This window comes from Pleurodeles waltl, chromosome 1_1 (genome assembly GCF_031143425.1).
Source record: "Pleurodeles waltl isolate 20211129_DDA chromosome 1_1, aPleWal1.hap1.20221129, whole genome shotgun sequence".
NCBI classification, from domain to species: domain Eukaryota; kingdom Metazoa; phylum Chordata; class Amphibia; order Caudata; family Salamandridae; genus Pleurodeles; species Pleurodeles waltl.
Window position 1 is genome coordinate 450,988,645 of NC_090436.1, and position 24,429 is coordinate 451,013,073.

A 24,429-nucleotide genomic window follows, 5' to 3' on the forward strand; every position below is an offset into this window, starting at 1 on the left:
ATGGAACATAAGGCTTCTCCCTTCCCAACAAAATAATCTTCCCCATCTAACACTCCAGATGATGCAGATGAATGAGATTGGGAGACTGTTCAACGTCACTGGTCTTGTGGTGGTAAACTTAAAGCCTGGAAAAAATATCAACCAAGAGATAAATCTAGATCACCCTTGAAACCTTGATCATGGTTGAAATATAAATCATATGTGATTATATTTTGCATTTTTTCTCCTTAATTTATATTTCTTCTTTATTTTCCATATCTCTCTCTACATGACTATATTTGTTCATGCTGTCGGATATTCTGTTTTATACTTGAAATGGCACTAACACAATCTTCTCTGCTCACCTCTCCGCGACACATTTGTTTACCTCCCCAGTTCAAAGTTTTAGTTGTTAAGTGTACATAATTGTCTTATCACTTGTGTTGGACAATTTATTTTTTATTGATAGTTCATACAAATAATAATTTCTTATTTTAATATACTATAAAATGTCATTTGATTTGGTATTTCATTCTTAACATTCATATACACTGACACATTTGGAACTGTATAATTTCTTAATTTTTTCTGTTATCTTTATTGTACATTGTTTCATATCATTATAATTCAGATTGATATAGTTCTTTTAGTCTAAATATGTCAGTTATAAGTTGAAACCCTTGAATGTTATTTCCTTGAATGTTAATGGTTTAACACATTTTATTAAGAGAAAGAAGATAGTTAATTTTCTTAGACAACAAAAAACAGATATTGCCTTATTACAAGAAACTCATCTTATTGAATCAGAAAGCAAAAAATTGAAAAGAGATTGGATTGGTCAAATTATACATTCTAGCATAACCCAGAGTAATTCTAATAATGATGATACTCCTATTCGTAAATGTGGGGTAGCTATTCTTTTTCATAAAAACATACCATATAAAATTATTCAAACATGGTTAGATGATGATGGTAGATATGCATTTGTTAAAATTCGTGTTAGAAATTTCTTTATGATTGTAGGCACGATATATACACCCAATGATTCCAAAACGATTTTTATTTCTAAGATTAGTAGATTATTGTCTTCTTTTGGATCTACACAAGTAATAATCGGGGGAGATGGGAATGTTACCATAGATCCATTCATTGATAGATTGGGCAAACCAGACATTTATCATAAAAGTGACAGACATATCTTAAAAGATATTATAGTGGATTTTGCATTGCAGAAACCATGGGTTCTGCTACCTCCAGACGACAGAGATTATACGTTCACATCTTGTTCACATTTAATTTGCTCTAGAATAGATTATTTTCTAACTTCATCTACAATGTTACAATCGATAACACATGCAGGAATCATGTAGCCTTTCAGATCATGATTTAATAGACATACATATTAATACTGGATTAACACAGCTCCTAAACCTAATTGGAGATTCAATATCTTTTCGTATAAAACACCTCAGGCCAAATTAAACTTATGTCAACACGATGAACAATTTCTTGACGAAAACAAGAATTCAGTTACAGATGCTGGTATACTTTGGGATGCTGGCAAAGCGGTCATTAGAGGAATGATTATGAGAGACTGATACATTTTTAAAAAGCAATTGAATACTGAAAGGATATTATTGGAAAAGGAGGTTATATTACTCACGAATGATTATAGCAAAACCGAATCTCCTGAGATTTAAAAAAAAATTACTTTCAGCCACATTCAAACTTAATTATTTGTATACTTCTCATGCCGAAAAATGTCTATTTTTAATTCGCCAACGTAATTATGAAAGGGGGGAGAAGGCTGGAAGACTTCTAGCATATCAATTACACCAACAGGAATCTTCCAGAAAAAATACCTGCTATTAAAAACTCTTCTAATGATCTATTCACACTACCAACTGATATACTGACACAATTTCAGACTTATTATGAAACACTTTATACATCATTGAACTGTGAAGATACTAAAGAGGAAGATGACTTTTTCACTAATTTAAAAATCCCCAAATTAACTCAAGAACAGAAATTAAGATTGGAAGGGCACATAACAACAGAAGAAATCACAAAAGCTATTGACTGACTAGCTACAAATAAAGCTCCCGGGGAGGATATCTTTCCTATTGAATTTTATAAGATTACAAAAGCTCAAATAATTCCATTGTTACAAACTTTTTTAACGAAGCTTTAAAAAAAGGACATTTTTCTTCAGAATTTCTGCGAGCACGTATTACTTTAAGTCTTAAACCTGGCAAAGATCCATTAGAATGCTCTAGCTACAGACCTATCTCCTTAATAAATTCTGATATTAAAATTCTGGCTAAAATACTTGCGGCTCGCTTAAATTCAGTTATTACATCACTTATCCATTCATCTCAAGTCAGTTTTGTTCCATCCCGATCCTCTTCAAACCATCTTCGAACAATTCTACACTTATTATGGCAACAACATAATAAAACAGAAGACAATGTTATACTGTCCCTGGATGCAGAAAAAGCTTTTGATAGAGTGGAAAGGGGATATCTATTTCGGACCATTAATAGAATGGGTATTGGTACAGACTTTATTACTTTAACCAAAGGAGGGTATCAATCCCCAACTGCCGCGATTACCTGTAAAGGTTTCAAATCTTCCTATTTTAAAATTCTTCATGGTACCAGTCAAGGATATCCACTTTCTCCATTGTTGTTTCTTATTGCTTTAGAACCTTTAGCTATTGTGATTAGCCAAAATATTAATATACAAGGTATCGCTACCCCATCAGGAGAGGTAAAATATTTTTATAATGCAGATGATATTTTATTAACAATATCTAACCTGGATTCTTCGGTTAAAACTCTGATCACCCCTTTAAATAAATTTTCGATATTCTCCAGGTATAAAATTAATTGGTCCAAATGTGATGCCCTACCAATGAACAACAGTATTACACCGGCCTCACTAGGTAACTTCCCATTTAAATGGAAATCTTCACATCTTAAGTATCTTGGGATTCTACTCAATACTGGGTTGAAAAATGTTATGATCGATAATTTGAATCCTATTAAATAAACTTAAACAAGATTTCATAAGATGGTCTCAATTGAATCTCTCATTATGGGGTAGAGTACAGATTATTAAAATGAATACAATCCCAAAATTCAATTATGTGTTCAGCATGCTATGACTCCCAATTACTTCTAATTTCTTCAAAAGTACTTCATCTTTGATACCCCACTTTATCTGAGGAGAAAAAAAACCTTGTATAAGTAGTTCAAAATTACATTCATCCTCTTTAAAAGGAGACCTAAGACTTCCACATTTGGAAAATTATTGGATAGCCCAACAGTTGTCACATTCAACATATATGATAGCCACAAATGGTAACACGCCACTATGGGTGAAATTGGAACAGTTCTTATTGAAAACGACTACTCCCATAGCTATTTATTATACCAAAAGTCCAAAATATTCACAATTCCCAAACCCAATCATCTATTCTTCTCAACTAGCATGGCAAAAGGCCCATAAAATTATAAAATGTAACACCTATATTCACTTAAACGCTCCAATTTGGAATAATTCTGCAACTATTTCTAAGGGTAAAGAGCTTAATTGGTTCGTTTGGAGAAATCATAAAATGAATACCCTATTGGACTTATATACACGGAATAACTCCTTGAAATCATTCTCGCAATTGCAAGAGACATATAAACTTTCGAATTCGCAGTTTAATAATTTTATTCTGATATCGTCCATTTTAAACTCCAAAATAGACTCAGCTAAACTTAGTCCAAACTCTCACTGTTGGAGATGTCATCAATCCAATTGCGATATTGTACATGTTTTATGGGAATGTCATGAGATCCAACAATTTTGGACATAAGTAGCAAAATATTTAGGAACAATATTACCTAATATCTTGTCTCAATTACCCCGATTGTTTATATTACATGATACTTTTGGAATGGGGAGAGTTACTCCACAGATGTCCCGATGGTTATCTACGGCAATTAGTCTGGCAAAAGTTAATATATTATGTTTTTGGAAATCTAATGTTTTAACAACAATCCAATCCTGGTTGAAGGATATGTTTGAAATTGCGCAGTTTGAAAGAGTGATATATAAACTAAATGATAACTTAAAACAATGTGATATTATCTGGGGCTCTTTCCTAGAATAGTTGTATTTGTCCTCTCCTTTTTATGATGATTTATTAGGAAAATTTCCATTTTCAGATTACAATCATCAAAATGATATATAAGTTTCCTATAATTTAGTCAGTTGTCTATTTCTTTTTTTATATGTTTTGGGAAAATGTATTCAAACAGGAAATCGTTTAAATGTATCTTAATAATTTGTTGTGTATTTTCTTTTTATTCTTATTATTTAATATGGAATGATTACAGAAATTATTTATTGGTGCAGTTTGTTTTTTAACTATTTGATGTACATTTTCTATAGTTAATGATCAATTTATGTTTAGATTTGTTTACAAAATTAATAAAGAATTGAAACACAAAAAAAAGAATAGGGTAATAATATTACTTGTGATATCATGCAAAAACAATCAGACCATAGCCCTTGTAGGGAACAGTGGGTTCCAGCAGTTCACAGGCCTATACAACATTTACTTGTAATAAGTCCCTCCTTACAGATCAGAGGCTGATTCATAGATGTAGTATTTCTTCAATGTTATACTCATGTCTCTGGCAGCAAATCTTTTGTGTTACACTACAAAACATGCAAGCATGTATTCTGTTTCTATTCCTTTCTAAAACGTAATACAAATGACCCACCTATCACTAAACACCCAGTTTCCTCTCTAACTTCAATATGAATTGGATTAATTTTGTCTTTATAGCTTAGGGTGCCTCTCTGAAAAAGCAAGCTTCCCACATTGATATAGGTTGATTCCAGCCTGCCTTGCAAAGTATGAGACGGGCTCCAGAAAGTATATGTATCTTGCCAGGAGTTTCTCACAAGTGTCTAAAGATACAAAGAAAGAGGTGGTATGTCTTACACAGGGTATGTTCGAGAGTTTGTAGAGTATCAGTGACCCCTGATGCTTGAGTACGTGAAGTCACAGTATTTGGGAGACCGTTCCATCCTTGTCAGTTGGCAGACAGCAATCAGTAGGGAGACGACCAGAGCTAAGCTTCATGCTTCCAGTGAGGTGTCGACGAGTAACTTACCTGCATTTAATGTATCTGTGATCTTGTGCAGAAAGCTACCCACGCATGCCTTTGCAACCAATGAGTCTAAATAAGATATCTTTTTCATGAATTTATTAATAATAGTATTTGAATGACCTGTGATTTTGGAGGAACAGTTCTTAATATCTTCTGTTTGGCTCTCTTTTGTTCATTCTAGCCTTTCACTTAAATTTGGCGACATTGGGAGTCTGAAAGGGCTTATTATCAGGTATGTTTTCAAATTAACAACAGCTTAAAAGTTGAGATGAGTTTAGGTCCATTTTATGCTCTCGTTTGCACATCGTCATTCTTTGTCCTTGTATGCATTCATGCTTCTGTTCACCTAGTACTCTATACTCTTTGTTTGACTGTTTTTCCTTTAATTTGATTGGTTTCAAGGAAAAACCGGGACTACAGGAGTGGTAGAATGGAGGGACACACTCTCTTTCACTCACATCCTCTCTGCCTCTCTCTCTCTCTCTCCCTTTCTCTCTCTCTCTGTTCTGGCTTATCTGTGAAACAAGCTTTCATATTAAGAAGGTGGAGACTGGTTTGTTGTTATACTATTAAGGGGGTAAGAATGGTGAGATGGAGGGGTGCGCCATCATGAAATCAATGCAAGACATCGGGCTTCCTCAGTTGTGCCATCAGGCCAGGCTGATTCTGCCTTTGGTTCTCTACATGCACATTGTGCCGATGCTGCACACCGAAGAGCAGAGGAAAGTATAAGTTTCACCTCAAGTCTCATGTTTGTAAGGGAGCACTAAAATGAAAGATGTACACGTTCGTTTAAGTTATATTGGTGCTGGACAAACTGCTCATTTTTACTAGGAGCAGTGGGACTGTGTGGGATGCAGCCCAATTATACTGTTGTAGACGTTACTTGAAATGCAGCCTCAAATGGCATAGTGTACAACGTTCCATCATGGGTTCCTCCTGTTTAGGTGTCAGGAGCCACAATGTCAGAAGGATGTGTTGAGGAGTTGGGCATTCCTCTGAATGTAATGGTGCAACTTCGATGTATTGCTTTAAGACATTGATAGCACGTTAACATATATTGGATCTATTGTATGAGCACACGTTGCAAATAATGGTTGAGATGCACCCTTAGATGCTTATAGGTTGCCTCGCAAAATGCTCATTTGCAGAGAACCACTGTAAGAAATAGGATCAGTGATTGAAGGGAGGTGAAACCCTACTCAGACAGCAACTAAAATCCTTATCAGGGTGGTCATAAGCAAACCCCAAATTAGCCTGTGCTCAACCCACTGGAATCTTGGCACAAAGAAGTCAGGCTTAACTTAGCGGCAATGTGTAAATTATTCCTGCCCCACTTCAAACAGTAATAAAATAAAAACACAACACAAAAGGTTTATTTGCCAGGTCGAAATGGCAGTTTAAAACTGGACACACAAACTGCAATGGCAGGTCCGAGACATGCTTGAAAGGGCTACTTAGGTGGGTGACACAGTCAGTGCTGCAGGCCCACTAGTAGTATTTCATTTTACGTGCCCTGGTACATATAATAGAGTACAAGGAAGGGGCACATGCACTTTAGCACTGGTTAGTAGTATTAAGGTGTACAGAGTCCTAAGGCCAGCAAAAACAAGATTAGCAAATTCCCTAGTGAATATTAGTTAGATATTGGATACAAATTCAGGAATTGTGGCCTGCAGCTTCCATTAGAACCCCTCCCCTTCTCTCTCACAATGAAAGTTACTGATTTAAAAAGAAAAAACCTTGGAAAATCATTGAGTGGAGCATGCAGTGCTCCTACGAACCACTGTTTGCACCCCTCAAGAGTGCCCAGTGCAGTTCACAAAGGAAAAGCTGACCCACAGGCTTCCGCCTGGCAAAGTAGATACAACCCCAGCTCCAGTGTCAATATCTAAGCAACAGTTGACAACCACAATTGTAGTTAAAATCATTGATAAATGTCATTGCGACTCGCAATTAGGAGGTCACATCCTCTTTGAATTATGACCCACAATGTGTTGCGGAACTCACCAGTTGCAAGATGGAAAAATGTTTTTAACTTTGAAAAATGTTTTTTTAAATTGCAAAATACTCTTTTGAGGTAGCGAACTATGTGATTTTGTGAATTGCAGGTTTGCGTCTGCAAACATGTGTTGTACACCAGCAGGGGCAGCTCTTCAGCTAAGGCGGAGGAGCGTCACCCCACTGGATTGTGGGGAAATGAAAAAAAATGATAATAACGCTACTTTATCACATTTTATTTTTCCTGGGAGAAGGGGTGGGGCTGGGCTCGAGAGAGCGGCCAGAGGAGGGCTGGATGAGGGTTTTGCACCACAAAGTGTGCATGTCTGTTTGGCCAGCTGTGTTGGGCCGGCCAAACAGACATGCTCACTTTGCATGTTCTCTACACGGCTGTACTGCAGAGCCAAGTAGAGAACATGCATAGGCTCCCACTCCCAGTCTGAGCGACGAAGCAGGCTGCTTAGACCAATCACGACGCTGCTGTCATGCTAGTGACAGCAGCGTCATAATTAGCTGGGAGCCTGTGTGTACCTGGGAACAGGAAGAAGATAATGATGGAGGGGAGACGAATACGTCTCTCCCAAAGTTAAGCATTTTTTTTCTTTTTTTTTCTCCACCCCCTCTGTCCCATCCTGCCCACCACCCCCGTTGAGTGGCAGCCCCACTGTACATCAGGCCTCAAGGGCTTGACTTAGAATTTGGCAGATATCCCGAATGCCTTATTAGGCATTTAGAACATAATGCACTTATAATAAAGCAGACAGGATATTGATCTTGTTTGTGATGGAGGAACCGTCCACCACACTCTAAATCAGAACGTACATTTTTTTATTGAATTGATAATGTGTATGCCTCTTGATCGTTCCTAACCATTACGTTTATTGTTCATGCAACAATAATAAAAAACATACAATGATTACAACAAACACAGGAATTATTGATACAAAAACGTTTCACAAAGATTTTTCTTAATGTCTGCCAGTCAGTTGAAACAGAAGTGGAAGACTGGCACAAATATTACGCTAAAACATGCTAATGTCAACACTCCTATTTCAAGTGTGGTGCTACCATTTCTCTTGACTTGACTCTATACTAAAAGAAAATTGTCTTTGCCATGTTTCTGGTGACTAATTCACACAAACGTGTATTGTCTGATTTGGTCAGCATTACTCTTCAGATATTTAGGTCACCATTATATTGTATTGAATAAATGTGAGGGTATTGGTATGATATTCTTTTAAGCACTCTGGTAATCTGTCATTTTGCAATTTCCTTGAATCTTATTTATTGATTTTGAGGAATTATGTATCCAATGGCCAATGTGAATATAGTTTATATTGTCTTTGTAACTTTAAATGACGTGTTTTAAATATAAAAAGGAAAGACTGTACTACCTAAGTTTCTTTCAAGATTTATTTCAGTAAGATCATAATAGTTTAATACCATCTTGCAAAAAAACACATGATTATACCACCTTAAACTACAATCCTTGGCTAGTACAAGGGTATCAAGCTAATTTTAGTTTATTCTTAGACAGTGTGTCAAATCCCTTTTTGTACCTCTTAACATGAAGCACATTCCTTCAAGCCAAATCTTTTCTTCCATATAGATTCCGCCAGGCTACGGATGGAGTAACAGACTTTACACAGAACCTACACGCACAAACCAACACTGCCCAGAAATGCAAATCTCCATGTTAGAGCTCAGAAAAGCTGCGGAGATACATAATTGTGTGGCCATTAATTCCAAGACTGAAGTCAGATTTGACAGAGGCATTTTGTCAAAGCTCTTTCACTTAAATATCTCAGCTTTCCTCCTCCTGAGATGATTTGTTCTGTTGTTGGAACGGATTTAAAGAGTGGAAACCTTCGTACACCCTATATTTTCTGGTAAAAGAGTTAAAGGATCAATTTACTTCTAATTATGGAACTCATATATTTTGCACCTATATTCCTAGACATATGTATTTGGCTCAAATTCACAAGGCATAGCTAGCCCATTTCTTTATAACACTAACTTCTCCAATGTTTGTTGTCTAATTAATAAATAGAAAAAGCCTCTTAAAGACCGTTAATAGTCTCTTAATTTCATGAAGATCTTTACTTGAATTACATTCAATAAATGGGTTTCTCTTCATTGTATACATATATACTAAACCTACAGGTGATTAGATGAATTATTACATTCTCAACAGTTCACATTAAAGTATACATATACATGCCCAGTTGAAGGTTCTGGCCAAAACTCGTCGCCAGACTTGCACCTTTGGCACTATGGACAAGAAGAGATAAAATAAATGCGTTACTTACTGACTTGGCTGTGCTGCCAAACTTTTCAAGCTTCCCCTGAATTGCTACATAATTGTGGGAGAGTGACTCGGAAGGAATTTTCTCAGTGAATGAATGAATATATACATGAGATGAGGGTATATCCCCACAATTGAAACACTTCTCAGGGGTGCGTGATTGTGAATTTAGTTTTCTTTTGCCATAGTTGTTTTCTGTGTTCACAATTTCTTCTTCACGTAGACAGCTCTACAAAATATTGCTAGGTTTCCACTCATAATATTTTTGAAAATATATTTCTGCTCGTACATGTTTGTTGGCTGACAACAGACCTGTTTTATCTAACATAGACTTAAAGCGATCTCTGGGTCCATCCCTTGCTCCTGATTCAATGGGGTTCTTGTCCATCTCAGTTTCCTGCTCCTGATTCAATAGCTCTCCTCCCTGTTCTTGTGTTTGCGGTTTGATTGGATGAGTTGTGTCTTTAAAATTTTGACATCAGGACTTTGCATTACAGTCCATGAGGGACAATTTTATCTCCTTTTCTCTGTCCGTCCCGGTTGTCCGTCCTTTCCCTACTCATGCAATCCTTATTTAAGAATTAGCCACAAACACTTGCTTGCCCCTGAACCCCATCGCTCCGTCCTCTTTATTGGCTATATTACTTCATGATTTGGCCTCCATAGTTACAAGCAAGTCATGTTTTCCTCCCTTTAAACAACCATATTGCATGCGTTTAAAGGCAGACTTTGCAAAGGCAAGCTGTATTACCAGTAGCTTTATGCAAACTTCACAGAATTGCTGGTGTTCCCTTGCATGTGGTGTTAAATTGTATTTTTATGGATTCTAATATTACCATTTTGTATTTGCAGGTTCATTTTAACAAACAGTTACCATCAACTATCTGTCCAAAACTGGTTTACTTTGCACAGTCTGCAGATACTTTACAACAAATCAATAGAGGCCACGTTTAATGCAACCAGAATATTTGCTCCTGAAAGTTATTCCTATCACTGTCAGCGAGTAAGCAGTCTTCCAAGGTATGACGCACTACTCATACCCCGGTCTAACAGTGATGTCGCCAGGCTTTGGGAGATCACGTTTTTAGACTTTCAGGTACTGTTGTTTTTTTTCAAACTTTACTTATTTTTAACACATTATAATGTATCACAGTTTCACAAAAGCGTGTATCAAACGACAGCGGTTTATGATGATATAGATCCTCATTACGGCTTCGGCGGTCTTGCAAAAAGACCGCCAAAGCCTCGGGAGCCACAATACCACCAGTGCTGGTGGTATTGGTGGCTCCCTATTTTGACATTTCTGCTGGACCAGCGGATGGAAACATCATTTCCGTCCACTCGCCCAGCGGAAAAGTCACATCAATATTGCAGCCGGCTCATAATAGAGCCGGCGGCAATGTTGATGTGCAGCAGGTGCAGCAGCACCCGTTGCACATTTCACTGCCCGAAATCCGGGAAATGAAATGCGCGATGGGGCTGTGCCTGGGGTCCCCTGCACTGCCCATGCCAAGTGCATGGGCAGTGCAAGGGCCCCCAGGGGCACCCCGAGTCCCCCTTACCGCCAGCCTTTCCATGGCCGTGTTTACCGCCATGGACAGGCTGGCGGTTGGGGACTCATAATCCCCAGGGCAGCGCCTGGGGATTATGATCGCCTGGCAGAAGCCTGACGGTCAAGTGGAGGGGCCGGCGGTATGGCCGTGGCTAATGCGCCACGGTCATAATACACTGGCGGAACACCACCAGCCTGTTGGCGGTGTTACCGCCAGTGTACCGCCGGCTGCAAGGGTCGTAATGACCCCCATAGTGTTTTGTTTTCCATATTCATGCACAGCATTTTAAAGTCTTCAATACTGCCCCAGCACTGTCACATTGAATTGTAGGCATCCGCCCACAAAGTTCTATTTTGTACGTCTCTTGTTTCATTTGAGTGATACATAATTGTGCTGTTGTGGCCCGCTATCCTCAGATTCCCCAAAGACCAGAAGCTATGAACCGAATGTAATGTCACCTTGTAATCTGCTAGGTGTCGTCAAAGTAAGCATCCTGCAGGGTGTTAAATGTAATGAGGTCAAACAACCTTTCCTTTGTTGTTTTTACTGTGGTTTTAATCTAATGCACCAATTTTCTCAGGTGGATTACCAGCAGATCCATCTTATCTAACTGTTTGTATGTGTTTGATAGAAATTAATGGCAAGAGGTGTAAAGCAGTTTTTCGGTCGCTAATGCCCTGACTCTGAGTTTATGACCGAAATACTACTTTGAGGGATGTAATAAACCCATTTTAGGATTCTGCAACTTATTACCAACCCTTAAAATGGGCTTATAAATTAAGAAGGAGTGCTATTTGAAAGGGGCGTGTTATAGGCGTCCCTTTCAGACAGCCATTCTCATCCATATGTATCAGTTGTTAAGGACTGAAATAGCAGTTGTGAACCATTGAAAAGCTACTGACCCCCATGTTGGGGTGGTAACCCATTTGCAAAAGGAAGGGGTCCCTTGAGTACCTCTTTGCCTTTGTGAATGTCAAAAGAAGTTTGTTTGGGAGTATGCACTGGTCAATGGCACCACTGCAAACTCTCTAAAAAACAAAAAAAATAAACATTTCTTTTTAAATGGAACCTAATTTCCTTTAAGGGAAACAGGCTGCTTTAAAAAAAAAAAAAATGATTTTAGTGGAATGCAGTCACAGACAGGGTGGTTTGCTGACCCTCTGAGGACCACCATCCCTATGACAACAGCCAGTCAATTTCTACAATTTGAACCTCATAAAATGCACAAAACTACAGAAACAAATATACAAATTATTAAATATTTTCTTTAATTCAAAACACAAAAGCAAAAATTTAAATTTAAATTTGGAAGCTTGGAGTTTTTCAAAATGTGGTTTTATTTCTAACAAAGACAAAGCGAGATGCTAGACTCTCGCATATCACTTTGTCTTTTGTGTCGTAATCATTCTTTTTTTTGTCTGTGCACACTAATGCTTCATTTGAGGCCACCAGTAGTCCGTACTACTGTTTACTGCACTTGCACTGCGCTCACAAATTAAACTAAGGATAACAAATTAATTTTTAGCTCATCATTTCAAATACCTTCGCATTTAAGAGAACCTTTTACATTTTTCAGTTTTGCTTATTTATGTGTATATAATTAATTAATCTGCTAATATTATTTAATTTTATAATAGTCATGCATCCCCCAAGTAGGCATAACGGTCCCCCAGTGTACTGTGGACCCCAGGAGAAGAACCGAAACAATAAAGCATGGTTCCTTGGGTAGCGTGCGGTTTACCAATTTTTACCACAATGACATTGAGGTGTGAAACCAGAGTATTTCACAATTAAGCATAGCACGTTTCATGGCGAAACATCAAATTATTTGGTTGTTTATTATGTGAGAGTAACTGTGATATTTACGGGATGAATGAAACACAAGAGTTACCATTCAGCGCTTAAGAGAGTGAGTTAAAGGCAGATAATTAGAGTGTGGACATGAGAAAACTAAGACCTGCATTTTTACTTTAGAAAAGACCTGCATGTGTGACACCTGGGAACCCGCATAAATTGTCCACATTTAAAGCACTTTCACCAGTCATGTTCATGTATTTGACACAAATCAATAGCATCATAATCAGGCACTGGGGGATGCCCTTCGGGCGATGTCATCAGAGTCAAAGTTGTTAAATATAGTAGGATGGTAGTAGGGCAAGCCAGAGTGGCCTAGGGCTCACTGTGCCAGTAGGTTGATAGTCAACAATGGGTTCCTCTGGTGAGCAGTACATTGTCTTGGTAAGCATGGTCGAATCCTTCTGATGTTTTATTATATACAAGTTTTCCATAAACAAGAAGTGCCAGTATACTTATTACTGTTGACTGAAAGAAAAACAGTTCTGCCTCAATGCCATCCATCATGAAAGGCTAGTTCACTTTTGTTCAAGGGGAACCTGACCACACAGAGCACTGTAAGGTGTAGTACAAGACTAATCAGGATTCTCTTGGGTAGTCTCTGCTTTCTAGGGGGAATGAGCAGAATGTCTCTGTACAGTCTGGTAGAAGTTTAGTCAAACTTCTTTAACTGGAATTCCAGTTGCATACCACTGATGCATAGCTTACCGATTTTGCAATTTGAAAGGGACACCCCAAACACAACCCTTCTAAATTGCAAATCAGTATTCATTTATAAACCCATTTAGCGATCTGTCAAATTTTTCTGAATTGCAAAATGAGTTTGGTATGTCAGAAAAAATGTATTACTGGCCCCAAACTCTCCAATTTAGTAAATTGGAGAACTGGACAATTGGTGACTGTTAAAAAACGTTTTACGTTTGGCTATGAGTAGGTTACCCCTGTGGGCACAGTGTGGCATGTGAGTGGACAGCTTGGTTCTAAATCCTCTGTACAGTGCGGTTGAGAGCAGAGCACAGTGTTCTGCAGTAGAAGTTTATAGAAATTTGAAAAGTCTTCAAGCCAAATGGGTGTCCATGTGTTTCATACCAGTTTTGAAATGTATTCTTTTTACAACTGGTTTGCGTTGTACAAAGCATTTGTGGGAGGAGATGTAGCCTAACGGTGAGAGCTGCTAATTCTGGAATTGGTGAACCAGGTTCGAGTTCTGGCATTGATGTTCCTGTGATTCTGGGCAAATCACTTAATCTCACTGTGCCTAATAAAGAAAACAAGCATTGACAATGGCAATAGGTCTGGCTTATGAATGCACTCTCGAGCCAGACCTTAACATCTATGTAGCCTAATTACTGCCCTCTCTCATCTGTGCTGCACCTAGAGAAAAACATCATAAATTACATTGTTATCTAAGACACTTTAATCGCATTACAGTGTAATGTGTGAGCCCCTGAAAGTTCAACCCAAGGCAACTGGCTAAATAAACAAAATGTGGGGAGGGCATGCACACAACTAGTGCCCAATTGAAACATGTACCCCTGGTTCCCAATATGTGGGTGCAGCCAAAGTCCCTTTCTAGTGATCCTCACACAATTGTCTGGCGGCAGATGTGCTGTCAAACCAGACCATAAACCTTTGATCTTGTGTAATGTAATCTGGTACTCACATAAAGTGCCCCAGTGCCTTTTGGCCATGTTTGCGCTTTGTAAAAACTGCAAACAAATGAGGAATCACTGATACGTCTTTTCAAAACATTAAACAATTAGAATCTAAATTCATCCATTTCTTATCAGGACCTCTGTCATTACCATGTAAGTACTGAAATATTTCATGAGTGCCTTTTCAGTCGTTGTGGCTTTTTATGCAAACTTAATTAGAAAATGTGCTATAAAATGTGATATTTGGCCTCATTTGCTCAGCATTTTCTCAATGGTGAAACTCCCAACACCTATTGAAGAAGGCGTGGTCGTTTGCTTCCCTTGCTTGCTGCGACCTAGATTTGGGTGATGTCTATGTAGGCAGTGTGCGGTGCCAGTAGGATACATGGGAAGTTCCATTGCCATTTGAAGATGTGGGTAGTGACCTTCTAACAAACATTTTGTCCACCTGCATTTTTCATTTCCAAATGTACATTGCAGTGCATGTTGTGTAGTAATGTTCGGCATGGCAAAAGCAGACTCAGAGGTCCCCATTGCTGTAAGCCGTGTTTCTGCTTATTAAATGATGATTCATATATGAGGCATCATTTACTCCTCAACTACCCTCACCTGAACTGAAACCACCCTAAATGTAATGGCCATCCTTTCAACATTTTGGTGACAACAATGTGGTCTGCTAAAAAATACTTTTTTTAGTACAGTGCCAACACAAACTGTAAACCCTCAACTGATTCCATCGCATTGAGTGTCTGTATGCCATTATTGTTTCTGCCCAACAGACTGTATCCTCATTTATCTGGACTATGATCAGTGGTACAGTCGTACTTGGTATTCTCACATGTATTCACCACCAACATCAGTAAATTATAATACTCTGATTTAGGTATGGCCGCCCTGTTAAAGTAGGTTCCTGACAACATTAGTGTAAACAAAAAATGTGCATAGTATTTTATTCAAGTCAGCAATCAGCCTGATGTCACAGGGGGTCCCTGTGCTGGCACAGTACAGTGTGTCCTTATGTTCTTGTGATCACATGTTTATGCTCAATAAAGTCACTAGAGTTTTGTGCACTGCTGACAAAATGGACCTCCCCTTAGTTTAGCTGAAAACAAGATTGTATATCTTTTAGATTCTCAGAAAAGATTATATTGTGCCCTGCACATGCCTAATGAAATCAGGGAACACAATAGTCTAGGAGCCATTTTCCCATGATGATCACAGTATTGTGTCCCTGTCTCGAAAATTGAAGATACATATGAGGATAGATCACCTGCGCACAAATGTGCTGTGTGCTGCCACCACCACAAAACGTTGAAGAAAGTGGTCTCTTCAAGTAGTATATGTGGTAAGTCGTCTATGTTTGTAACCTTCTTCTCCTATTTGATTCCCAATATCACTGTGTTATTTTGACATGATTGCCCCATCAAATCCACCACGTTTGCTCGAATTTGTAACTTGTAATGTCTGTGACTCTAGTGGGCGCACTGATGCACTTGTTGGTCATTACTACCCTCCAACATGTCTATCCTCTCTACAGCCTGCGGAAGTTTGACACAGTGCTTGTTTAGTCTAACCTGAATGTACTCTACCTTGCAATGTAGTATATTGCATTTCGTGTAGATGCATATTATTCCAGTAGAAAAATTCAGCAGCCATTGTTCTGACCGTGGAATGAAGGTCAACAGTAGAAGATTTCACCAGTGTGGTTGTTTCTGTGCCAGAGGAGAGGGCTAATTTTGAACGTGGAAGGAAGCAGAAGGGAAATCACAAAATCTTTGACCTGGTGACATCACATGAAGTGAAATCATGTGAAATTTGGTGCTCCACCCACTCCGCTACCCCAATGATGTCACAGGAAGTGACATTCACTGATCCATGGCCTGGTTCCACCACAGGAAAAAGGGCACACCTGACTTTGGCTAATTATGCCACACAAAGTGGTTGGAAAATGCTCCCTCATACATTTTCATAACTGGGCAGTAATATCAGATACGGGTGGAGATAATGCAGCGCTGGTAAAGAACCTTGTTAAACAGTGTACAAGTACGGTGTACAGAGGAGGTCTGCAACATCAGAGCACAGAACACCAAGGGCGAGAGGAGATCTGCAGTGACATGGAGCAATATACAGGGACAATACAGAGGAGAAGAGAGAGCAACGCTGCAATATTAGGGCGCAGTGAGAGGTGTCTCGACAGAGGAAGGGGTGGAGTTCAGCTATATCAGGGTGCAGCGAGAGAGGAGAAAGGAACAGTGTAATAACCGGGTACAGACAAGGGCACCACACAGCGGGAAGAGGAGCCAGCAGCTCTGCAGCTCAGAGTGCAAAGAGAGGCGCCACTACAGAGGGGTAGGGACTTGAGAGGCAGGTCCAGGCAGAGGGAACACAAAGGCAGAAGAGAGTGTGAAACGTAGGGGTGGGAAGACACAGGACAAAGACAAAAAGAGGAATGAGAGAAGGAAAAAGGGATTGAATGAGTATAGAGTGGAATTGTATAAACAAAGCAATAAAAAAGTCAAACAAAATAGAGCAACAGAAAGAAAAATAGGTTAGTGTGAGAAGGAGCTAAAGGGTTTGTCAGAAGGGCCATCCCACAGACATAGAAGCTCATCACAAGGAAGTAAAACGAGTCGGGGTCAATTTTCCCACAGTTGGGATGCATCGATTTGTTCCCTGGGCTCCCACATCAGAGCTGCCTTCTAACTGCTGACGCCACACCGAGCTCTGACTCCTGATACTGTTAAGACAGCACCAGGCCATTCCTTATGTGCATCATCAGTGAACGACCAATAGGAGGGCAGCTTCAGCACTGCCCTGGAACTTACCTACATTTCACTCTGTCAGTTCTAAGGGAAAGGACAGGCAGGAACGTGGAAAGTAAGCGAGGGTGGCGAGATGTTAGAATTTACTGTATATTCAGTTGGTTCATATGTGCCTTAGTAACGAGTAGTAAACCACTTTAAGGTGGGTGATAAGAAATGAGCCGCAATTCATTTTAGGGTGTGTGATGAGACTTTTTTGAGTGTGATTTAACATTGCATTGGGATATTATACAGGGTGCAATGTTATACCATTCAGAGGTGTGTAGGTGAGTGACTGTTTAGCTGTGGTTGTGCTTTATTGTACACCACGGCGTGAACTAATATGTTTCGTGTTGTGCTGTAATACACAACGGAGTGCCTGTTTATGTAGCGCATGATCCGTATTTATACTTTTTTTAGCGCCGCATTTGCGCCGCTTTTTGACGCAAAAACGGCGCAAACTTACAAAATACAACTGTATTTTGCAAGTTTGCGCCGCTTTTGCGTCAAAAAGTGACGCAAATGCGGCGCTAAAAGAGTATAAATACGGCTCGTTTAAAGTTTGGGAGTTTTGACCTTCCTCTGTTTACCTGTGAAACATTGCAAAGGTGTGATAATGATCGTAATTATAACCCCTGCTCAAACAGGAGTTTGCTCGGTGATCGGAATTTACGACCCACACGGAGTCCGCGCCTAAGAGTAAGGACGGAACACTTAGAAATCGACAAGTGCGCTACAGACCCTGATTGATGTTGATTACCTATGTGCTAAGCCATTCCTCTCCTATCCATCATCTATTTCTAACCCATCTCCTTTCACCCGGCTTGTGAAAACATATCGAATTTGATTGCCTATTAATACAGAAGTGAAAAATATCCATGCCATTAAATTGATTTCTTTCTCCATTAACAGATTCAAGGATTCAATGTAGAAGAAGGACAATTTGCTTACGCTAAAGACTGTGAAACCTATTTCTCGCCAGCTGTTTTGATGGGCCTTGTGATGTCCCTTGTTCTGCTCTTGGTCCTGGCCTATGCTTTCCACATGCTGATCCACCTCAAGGCCATTGACAGGCATTATGAATGCAAGGGCTCAATCCCATACTTCACTGCTGGAAAAGACAGTGACTTCGAAGACGAGAAGGAGCCCCTAAGATGCAGCACCAGTGAATGCTATGAGCTTCAGCCACAGCAGTATTGCAGATTTTACATGCAGCAGTGCTCATCCATTTCTCATTAGCCGCCCACTTACTGTTGCTGTTGGATATTTAGTGTGCATCATGCTAACAGATATCTTGAGAGACAAAACATTAACTCAGCTCAGCTTGTTTCACAATGAGTCGTTAATGGGTACAGACAAACTCACTTACGTTTGTTGTGAGTCGTCAATTTTTGAGGCAAATAGTTCCTGATTCTGGTACATGCCTGTGGGGAGTTCGAATCTTCTACTGCTAGTGAAAGACTTTGAATGAAGGTCTACGTGTCAGACACATTTTCCTGCTTCTTACTGTTTATTTCTTCAAATTTGGAATGATTGTGTGAATAAGAAATTAAATTACATTTCATTGCATTTCTTTTTATTTCTTTAAAGCACAACATGCCCCAAAAGTGGTCTGCAAGCTCATGAATCTAGACTGGAGAACTGTCTGAGAGCGGTAGAATGGTGCATTGTTTTGTTTGCACTATTTATTTTCTGAAATTTCAACATTTTTCACGTGGGATCAACAACATTACAAATAGTGAATGGGTAGGAACTTGTTTTGGGAAGATCTGTTTTCTGTGTACTTTCTCTCTTGAGACCGTTCTTCGATGTGTGCTGGAGGTGTGACCTGCAGGATTGTGTAAACATTTGAAAGTAATGGGGATGCAGCTCAGGACACCTAACTGCACTGGCAGTGCCTACTATTTTTGTCATAAGCTTATCGTAGTTTAAGTGAAGAAGTGAGTAGTGTGCATGTCAGAGACTAAGGGCTAGATGTGCGTACCTTTTTTCTTGTTGCAAACAGCCCGATTTTCAGAATCAGGCTGTTTGCGACAAGAAAAAAGCATTTTGGTATATTCGGAACCTATTTTGCGATTCAATAATCTATTTACCAAATCGGAAAATTGGTTTGCGAGTCGCAATTAGGAAGGGGCGTTCCCTTCCCAACTGCGAGTTGCTGTGCGATGTAGGATTGTTTTGTCACTGTGAATCCGGTCACAAAACAATCGCAGTTAGCACCAATTTGGGACCCCTTCCCCTTTGTGAATGGTAGTGAAATATTTTTTCTGAGCAGGCAGTGGTCCCATGTACCACTGCCTGCTCTGAAAAAATGAAAAGAAAACTTTTCATTTTCGTTTTTGAAATACATCACGTTTTCCTTTAAGGAAAACAGGCTGCATTTAAAAAAACAAAAAAAAAAGCTTTATTTAAAGGCAGTCACAGGCATGGTGGTGGTGGTCTGCTGTTCCCAGCAGGCCACCATCCCTGTGATGGCAGCCATTTTCAATGGGGTCACAAATTGCGATCTACCTCTTGAATATTTATGAGGTAGGTCATTTGTGACCCCATTGGGGATTGCAAACAGTGTCATTGACACACATCAGGATTTGCGAGTCGCAAAACATAATATTCGTACATGTAGCCCTAAGTATCTGCGTTATTCAGTATGCTGCATCCTAGAATAGATGCTTCCTTCAAAGCACACTTATGGCCGACAGGTCACAAAAAGTGGTTGCAAATTGCACACTGACATTTTGAGAAATGTCTTTCTTTTTGTGATGTGTCTTATGTACTAATAGGCCGCATCACAAAATTGTCAGTTGAATGGGGTCATAGATCGACCTATTGAATGAATGTTAATTAGGCATGTCGCTTTTTGTGACCCCTGTAGTTGGCTACAAACATAGAGATGGAGGCATGCAAGGAACAGCAGACATCCATCCCTGGTCCTTTATTCCCAAATGGTAAACATTTTTGTTTTAAAGCCACTCATGTTCCTTAAAGGAACCTGTGCTGCTTCAAAAAAGTTTAGGGTAATCTGAACATGAATGTGAAAGTGCAGAGAAGAAATGATGGAGCCTTGGAGTGGAGCATATCATAGATCAATACAAGCAGACCAAAAAGACTTTGAAAATGTTGAGTGTGTTGAGATAGGAAGGAGATAATCTAGTCCAGCCAGGTTCCGGTCCATGAGCCAAAATCCCAGGCATGCCAGGAGCACAAAGTGGTCCATGGTGTAGAAGGGTTCTAAGAAAGCCCCAAAGGACCACAACTACTCAAGACTATTGTCTAAAGCCCACAGTACAATTTAAGCACTTACTAAAGGGCATTCAGTTGCTTGACCTAGGTTGATCGCAGTTAAACAAATTTGTGGGACTTAAACATGGATTTAGCCTTGGTGGACAGTGACTGTCTCTATTGTGCTGCTGAGGAAGGGGAGGGTGGATGTGGGCCAGGTGTTTGGAGAAGTGTTTCACCTTTTTTTAGAATGGGGTGATGAGTCCGTGTTTCATGGACTGATGCATAAACTTTGATGTAACCTAACAAAGCCCTGTGATAAAGGCCATTCCTCAATCAATCAATCATGGATTTGTAAAGTGCAGCTAATCACCCATAGGGTCTCAAGGTGCTGAATGTAGGCGTGTTGCACAGTCGAAAAGCCAGGACTTGAGGTCCTTCCTGAACTGCTTCCGTGATGCGGTCTGCCTGAGATTGAGGGGAAGTGTGTTTCATGTCCGGGCTGCTAGGTAGGAGAAGGATCTTCCTCCTGCTGTACTTTTAGGATCTTGGGGTTGGCTGCAAGGGCAAGCTGGGAAAAACAGAGATGTCTGTTGGGTACGTAGAAGGTGAGGTGGTGGTTGAGGTATGCTGGTCCTATGTTGTGCAGTGCCTTGAAGGTGTGGATCAGGAGTTGTTATGTGATGCGCTTGTTGACTGGTAGCCAGTGTAGGTCTCTGAGGTGGTAGGAGATTTGGCTGTGTTGGAGGATGACCAGATGTGCCTGGCTGCTGCATTCTAGACTCTTTGTAGTCTTGATAGAAGTTTCGTGGTAATGCCAGCATAGAGTGCATTGACGTAGTCGGGTCATGTCGGGGGGAATCGATTTGAAAATCTTCTGCAGGAGACGGAGGGTGTGGAAGCTTGATGAGGAGATGGCATTAATTTGGCGGGTCATCGATAGAGAGGAGTCCAGGATGATCCCCAGGTTGTACATGTGGTCAGTGGGGGTGGGGGTACCCAGAGCGGTGGGCCACCAGGAGTCATTCCAGGCAGACGTGGTAGAGCCGATCACAAGGAACTCTGGCCCTCATTACAACCCTGGCGGTCGGCGGAGAAGCAGCGGTCTTACTGCCAACATGCTGGCGGTAAAAAAGTTTGGAATTATGACAATGGTGGTTACCGCCATGGTCATCCGCCACTTCTCCGATCCGACCGTCAGGGCGGAAATGACCGCTGGGCTGGAGACCTGGGTCTCCAGCCCAGCAGTCGTCACAATACCGCTGGCGGTATCATGACCCGGCTGACAGCCATGGATTTCATGGGGTTTGGAACCGCCATGAAATCCATGGCGGTGAGCACTATCAGTGCCAGGGAACTCCTTCCCTGGCACTGATAGGGGTCTCCCCCACCCCCCACCCCCACCCGAGTCCTTCCCCTACACCCATCACCACCCCTGCCACTCCCAAAGGTGGCAGGACCCCCCTCCCCACCCCTACCCCCAACATTACATTACACATTCACACCCAACACGCACGCAGGCGCCACCAACACACATACCCGCACACACACCAACATACATGCCAACACTCACACACACAGTCATACGCACACACCCACATTCAGACATACATGCACACATCCATACAGACATACATACAGACAGACACGCACTCATTTCCAAACACACAACACCCCCGCATGCATACACACACTCACACACCCCCTCTACATAGACACACGCATACCCCATGCATGCACACAACACACAACACCCCCCACCCCCCTCCCTAACGGACGATCAACTTACCTGGTCCGTTGATCCTCTGGGAGGGGACGGGATCCATGGGGGCTGCTCCGACTCCACCACACCGTCAACAGAATACTGCCACGCCGAATCACAGAACGTGATTCGGTGGGCGGTGTTCTGTTGACGTGGCGGTGGAGGTGGAGCAACCTCCACTTCCCCGCCGACCGCCAGTATGGCTGCTGGCGGCTCTCCGTCCGGAAAAGGACAGAGGGCTGCCAGCAGTCGTAATACGCCAAGCGGAAAACCGCCACCACTGGCGGTCTTCAGCACGGCGGTCTTGTCAAAAAACCGCCGAGGTCGAAATGACCCCCTCTGTCTTGTCTGAGTTGAGCTTGAGGCAGCTGGCCTCCATCCAGGTGATGACTGCTCTCATCCCGTTGTGGAAATTCCTTTTGGCTTGCATAGAGTCCTCTGTCAGGAAGAGGAACAGTTGGGTGTTGTTGGTGTAGGAGACTATGTTAAACTCGTGTTGTTTGGTGATCTTAACGAGTGGGGCCATTAGATGTTGAAAAGTTTCGGGGTGAGTGAGGATCCTTGAGGTTCTCCACAGCAAGTGTCTTTAGGTTCTGATGTGAACAGTGGTAGTCTGACCCTCAGTGTTCTTCCGGTAAGGAAGGACCTGATCCAGTTCAGGGCTTTGTCTCGGATGCCAGCGTTGTGCAGTCTGTTGCAGAATGTGGAGTGGGAGACGGTGTCAAATGCAGTGGAGAGGTTGAGGAGGATGAGTTCCGCAGTACCTTCACAGTCCAGTATGATTGCTTCTGAATCCGGACTGAGAAGGGTCTAGATATGGTGTGTTTCAAGGAACTCGGTGAGTTGCTGGTTGACAGCTTTCTCCGTTACTTTGGCTGGGAAAGGGAGCAGAGAGAAGGGTCTGCAGTTCTTCAGCTCCCTAGGGATGGCAGTGGGTTTCTTGAGTAACGGGTTGATTTCGGGGTGTTTCCAATCTGAGGGGAATGTGGCGGTCTTGAAGGATATGTTGATGGTTCAGCAGAGCTCTGGCGCTATGGAGGCGCTGGCCAGGTTGAGGATGTGATGAGGGCATGGATGCGAGGGTGCTCCTGAGTGGATGGAGTTCATCAGTCTTTGGGTGTCCTCAATGGTGATGGTGGTCCAGAAGTTCATTATCTGGTGGGGTGCTAGGTCTGTGGTGGTGAGCGGTGCTGGCGGGCTTTGGTTCCTGAAGCCTTCGTAAATGTCCTGGATCTTACAGTGAAAGAAGGTGGCAAGGTCATTGCAGCGGTCTTGGGATGGATGGATGGATGGATGAGGTGTCTGCCCTGAGGTTTGTGAACTCTTTGACGATGGTGAAGAGCTCTTTGCTGTTGTGAGTGCTGGTGTAGATGCATGCTTGAAAGGCAGCTTTTTTGGCGGCTGTGATGTTCTGGTGGTTTGCGGTGACTGCATTCTTTAGGTCTTCAGTGGTTTTGCTGAGACTCCATTTACGTTCTAGATGTCTGCAGGAGCGCTTGGATTCCTGTAAGTGTGGCGTAACCACTTGGATGTTTTGCTCCGTCGATTCCCTGCTGATTTTCAGAGGGGGGCTATGTTGTCAGTGCAGTTTGAGAGCCAGCGGTGAAGGTTGCTTGTGGCTTCATTAGCATCCATTGCGTCCGGTGGGAGGGTGTGGTTGAGATCATTGGTAAGCTGTGCTTCTGTGACTTTGTCCAGCATCTGCTGATGGGATGAGGGGTGTGGTGGCGTGCGGTGTTCTTTGTGTAGGCAAAATGGATGCATTTGTGGTCGGTCCAATGGTGTTTGGAAGTGTGGGAGATGGTGATGTTGTCCCCTGCTGAGAAGACAGGGTCGAGAGTATGTCTCGCTCTGTGGGTGGAGACGTTGAAGAGTTGTTTCAGGCCGAGAGTTGTGAGGTTGTTCTGAAGGTTTGAGGTGTTGAGGTCATCGAGGGTATCAAGGTGGAAATTGAGGTTGCAGAGTAGGATGTAGTCGGAGGAGGTGAGTGCTTGGGGGGCGACGAGGTTGTTGATGTCTTCGCAGACCTGGGGTCGGATCCGGGTTGCCTGTAGATGAGACTGCCATGTAGGGATGTGTTTGGGTTAGTCTGGATTTGGAAATGTAGGTGCTCGTGCGCTGACTGA

General features: G+C 41.4%; 1 protein-coding gene across 1 annotated transcript in view; it reads left to right on the top strand.

Moving 5' to 3' along the window:
• The window catches only part of LOC138285144 (V-type proton ATPase subunit S1-like protein), a 117,178-nt gene extending 98,289 nt beyond the window's left edge, over positions 1-18,889 (top strand). The window contains exons 5-7 of the mRNA XM_069224733.1: positions 5,335-5,385; positions 10,312-10,555; positions 18,235-18,889. Of these exons, the coding sequence (XP_069080834.1) occupies positions 5,335-5,385; positions 10,312-10,555; positions 18,235-18,561 (622 nt within the window). The 3' untranslated portion in view covers positions 18,562-18,889. The remainder of the gene's footprint in view (positions 1-5,334; positions 5,386-10,311; positions 10,556-18,234) is intronic.
• The last annotated feature ends 5,540 nt before the right edge of the window (positions 18,890-24,429 follow it).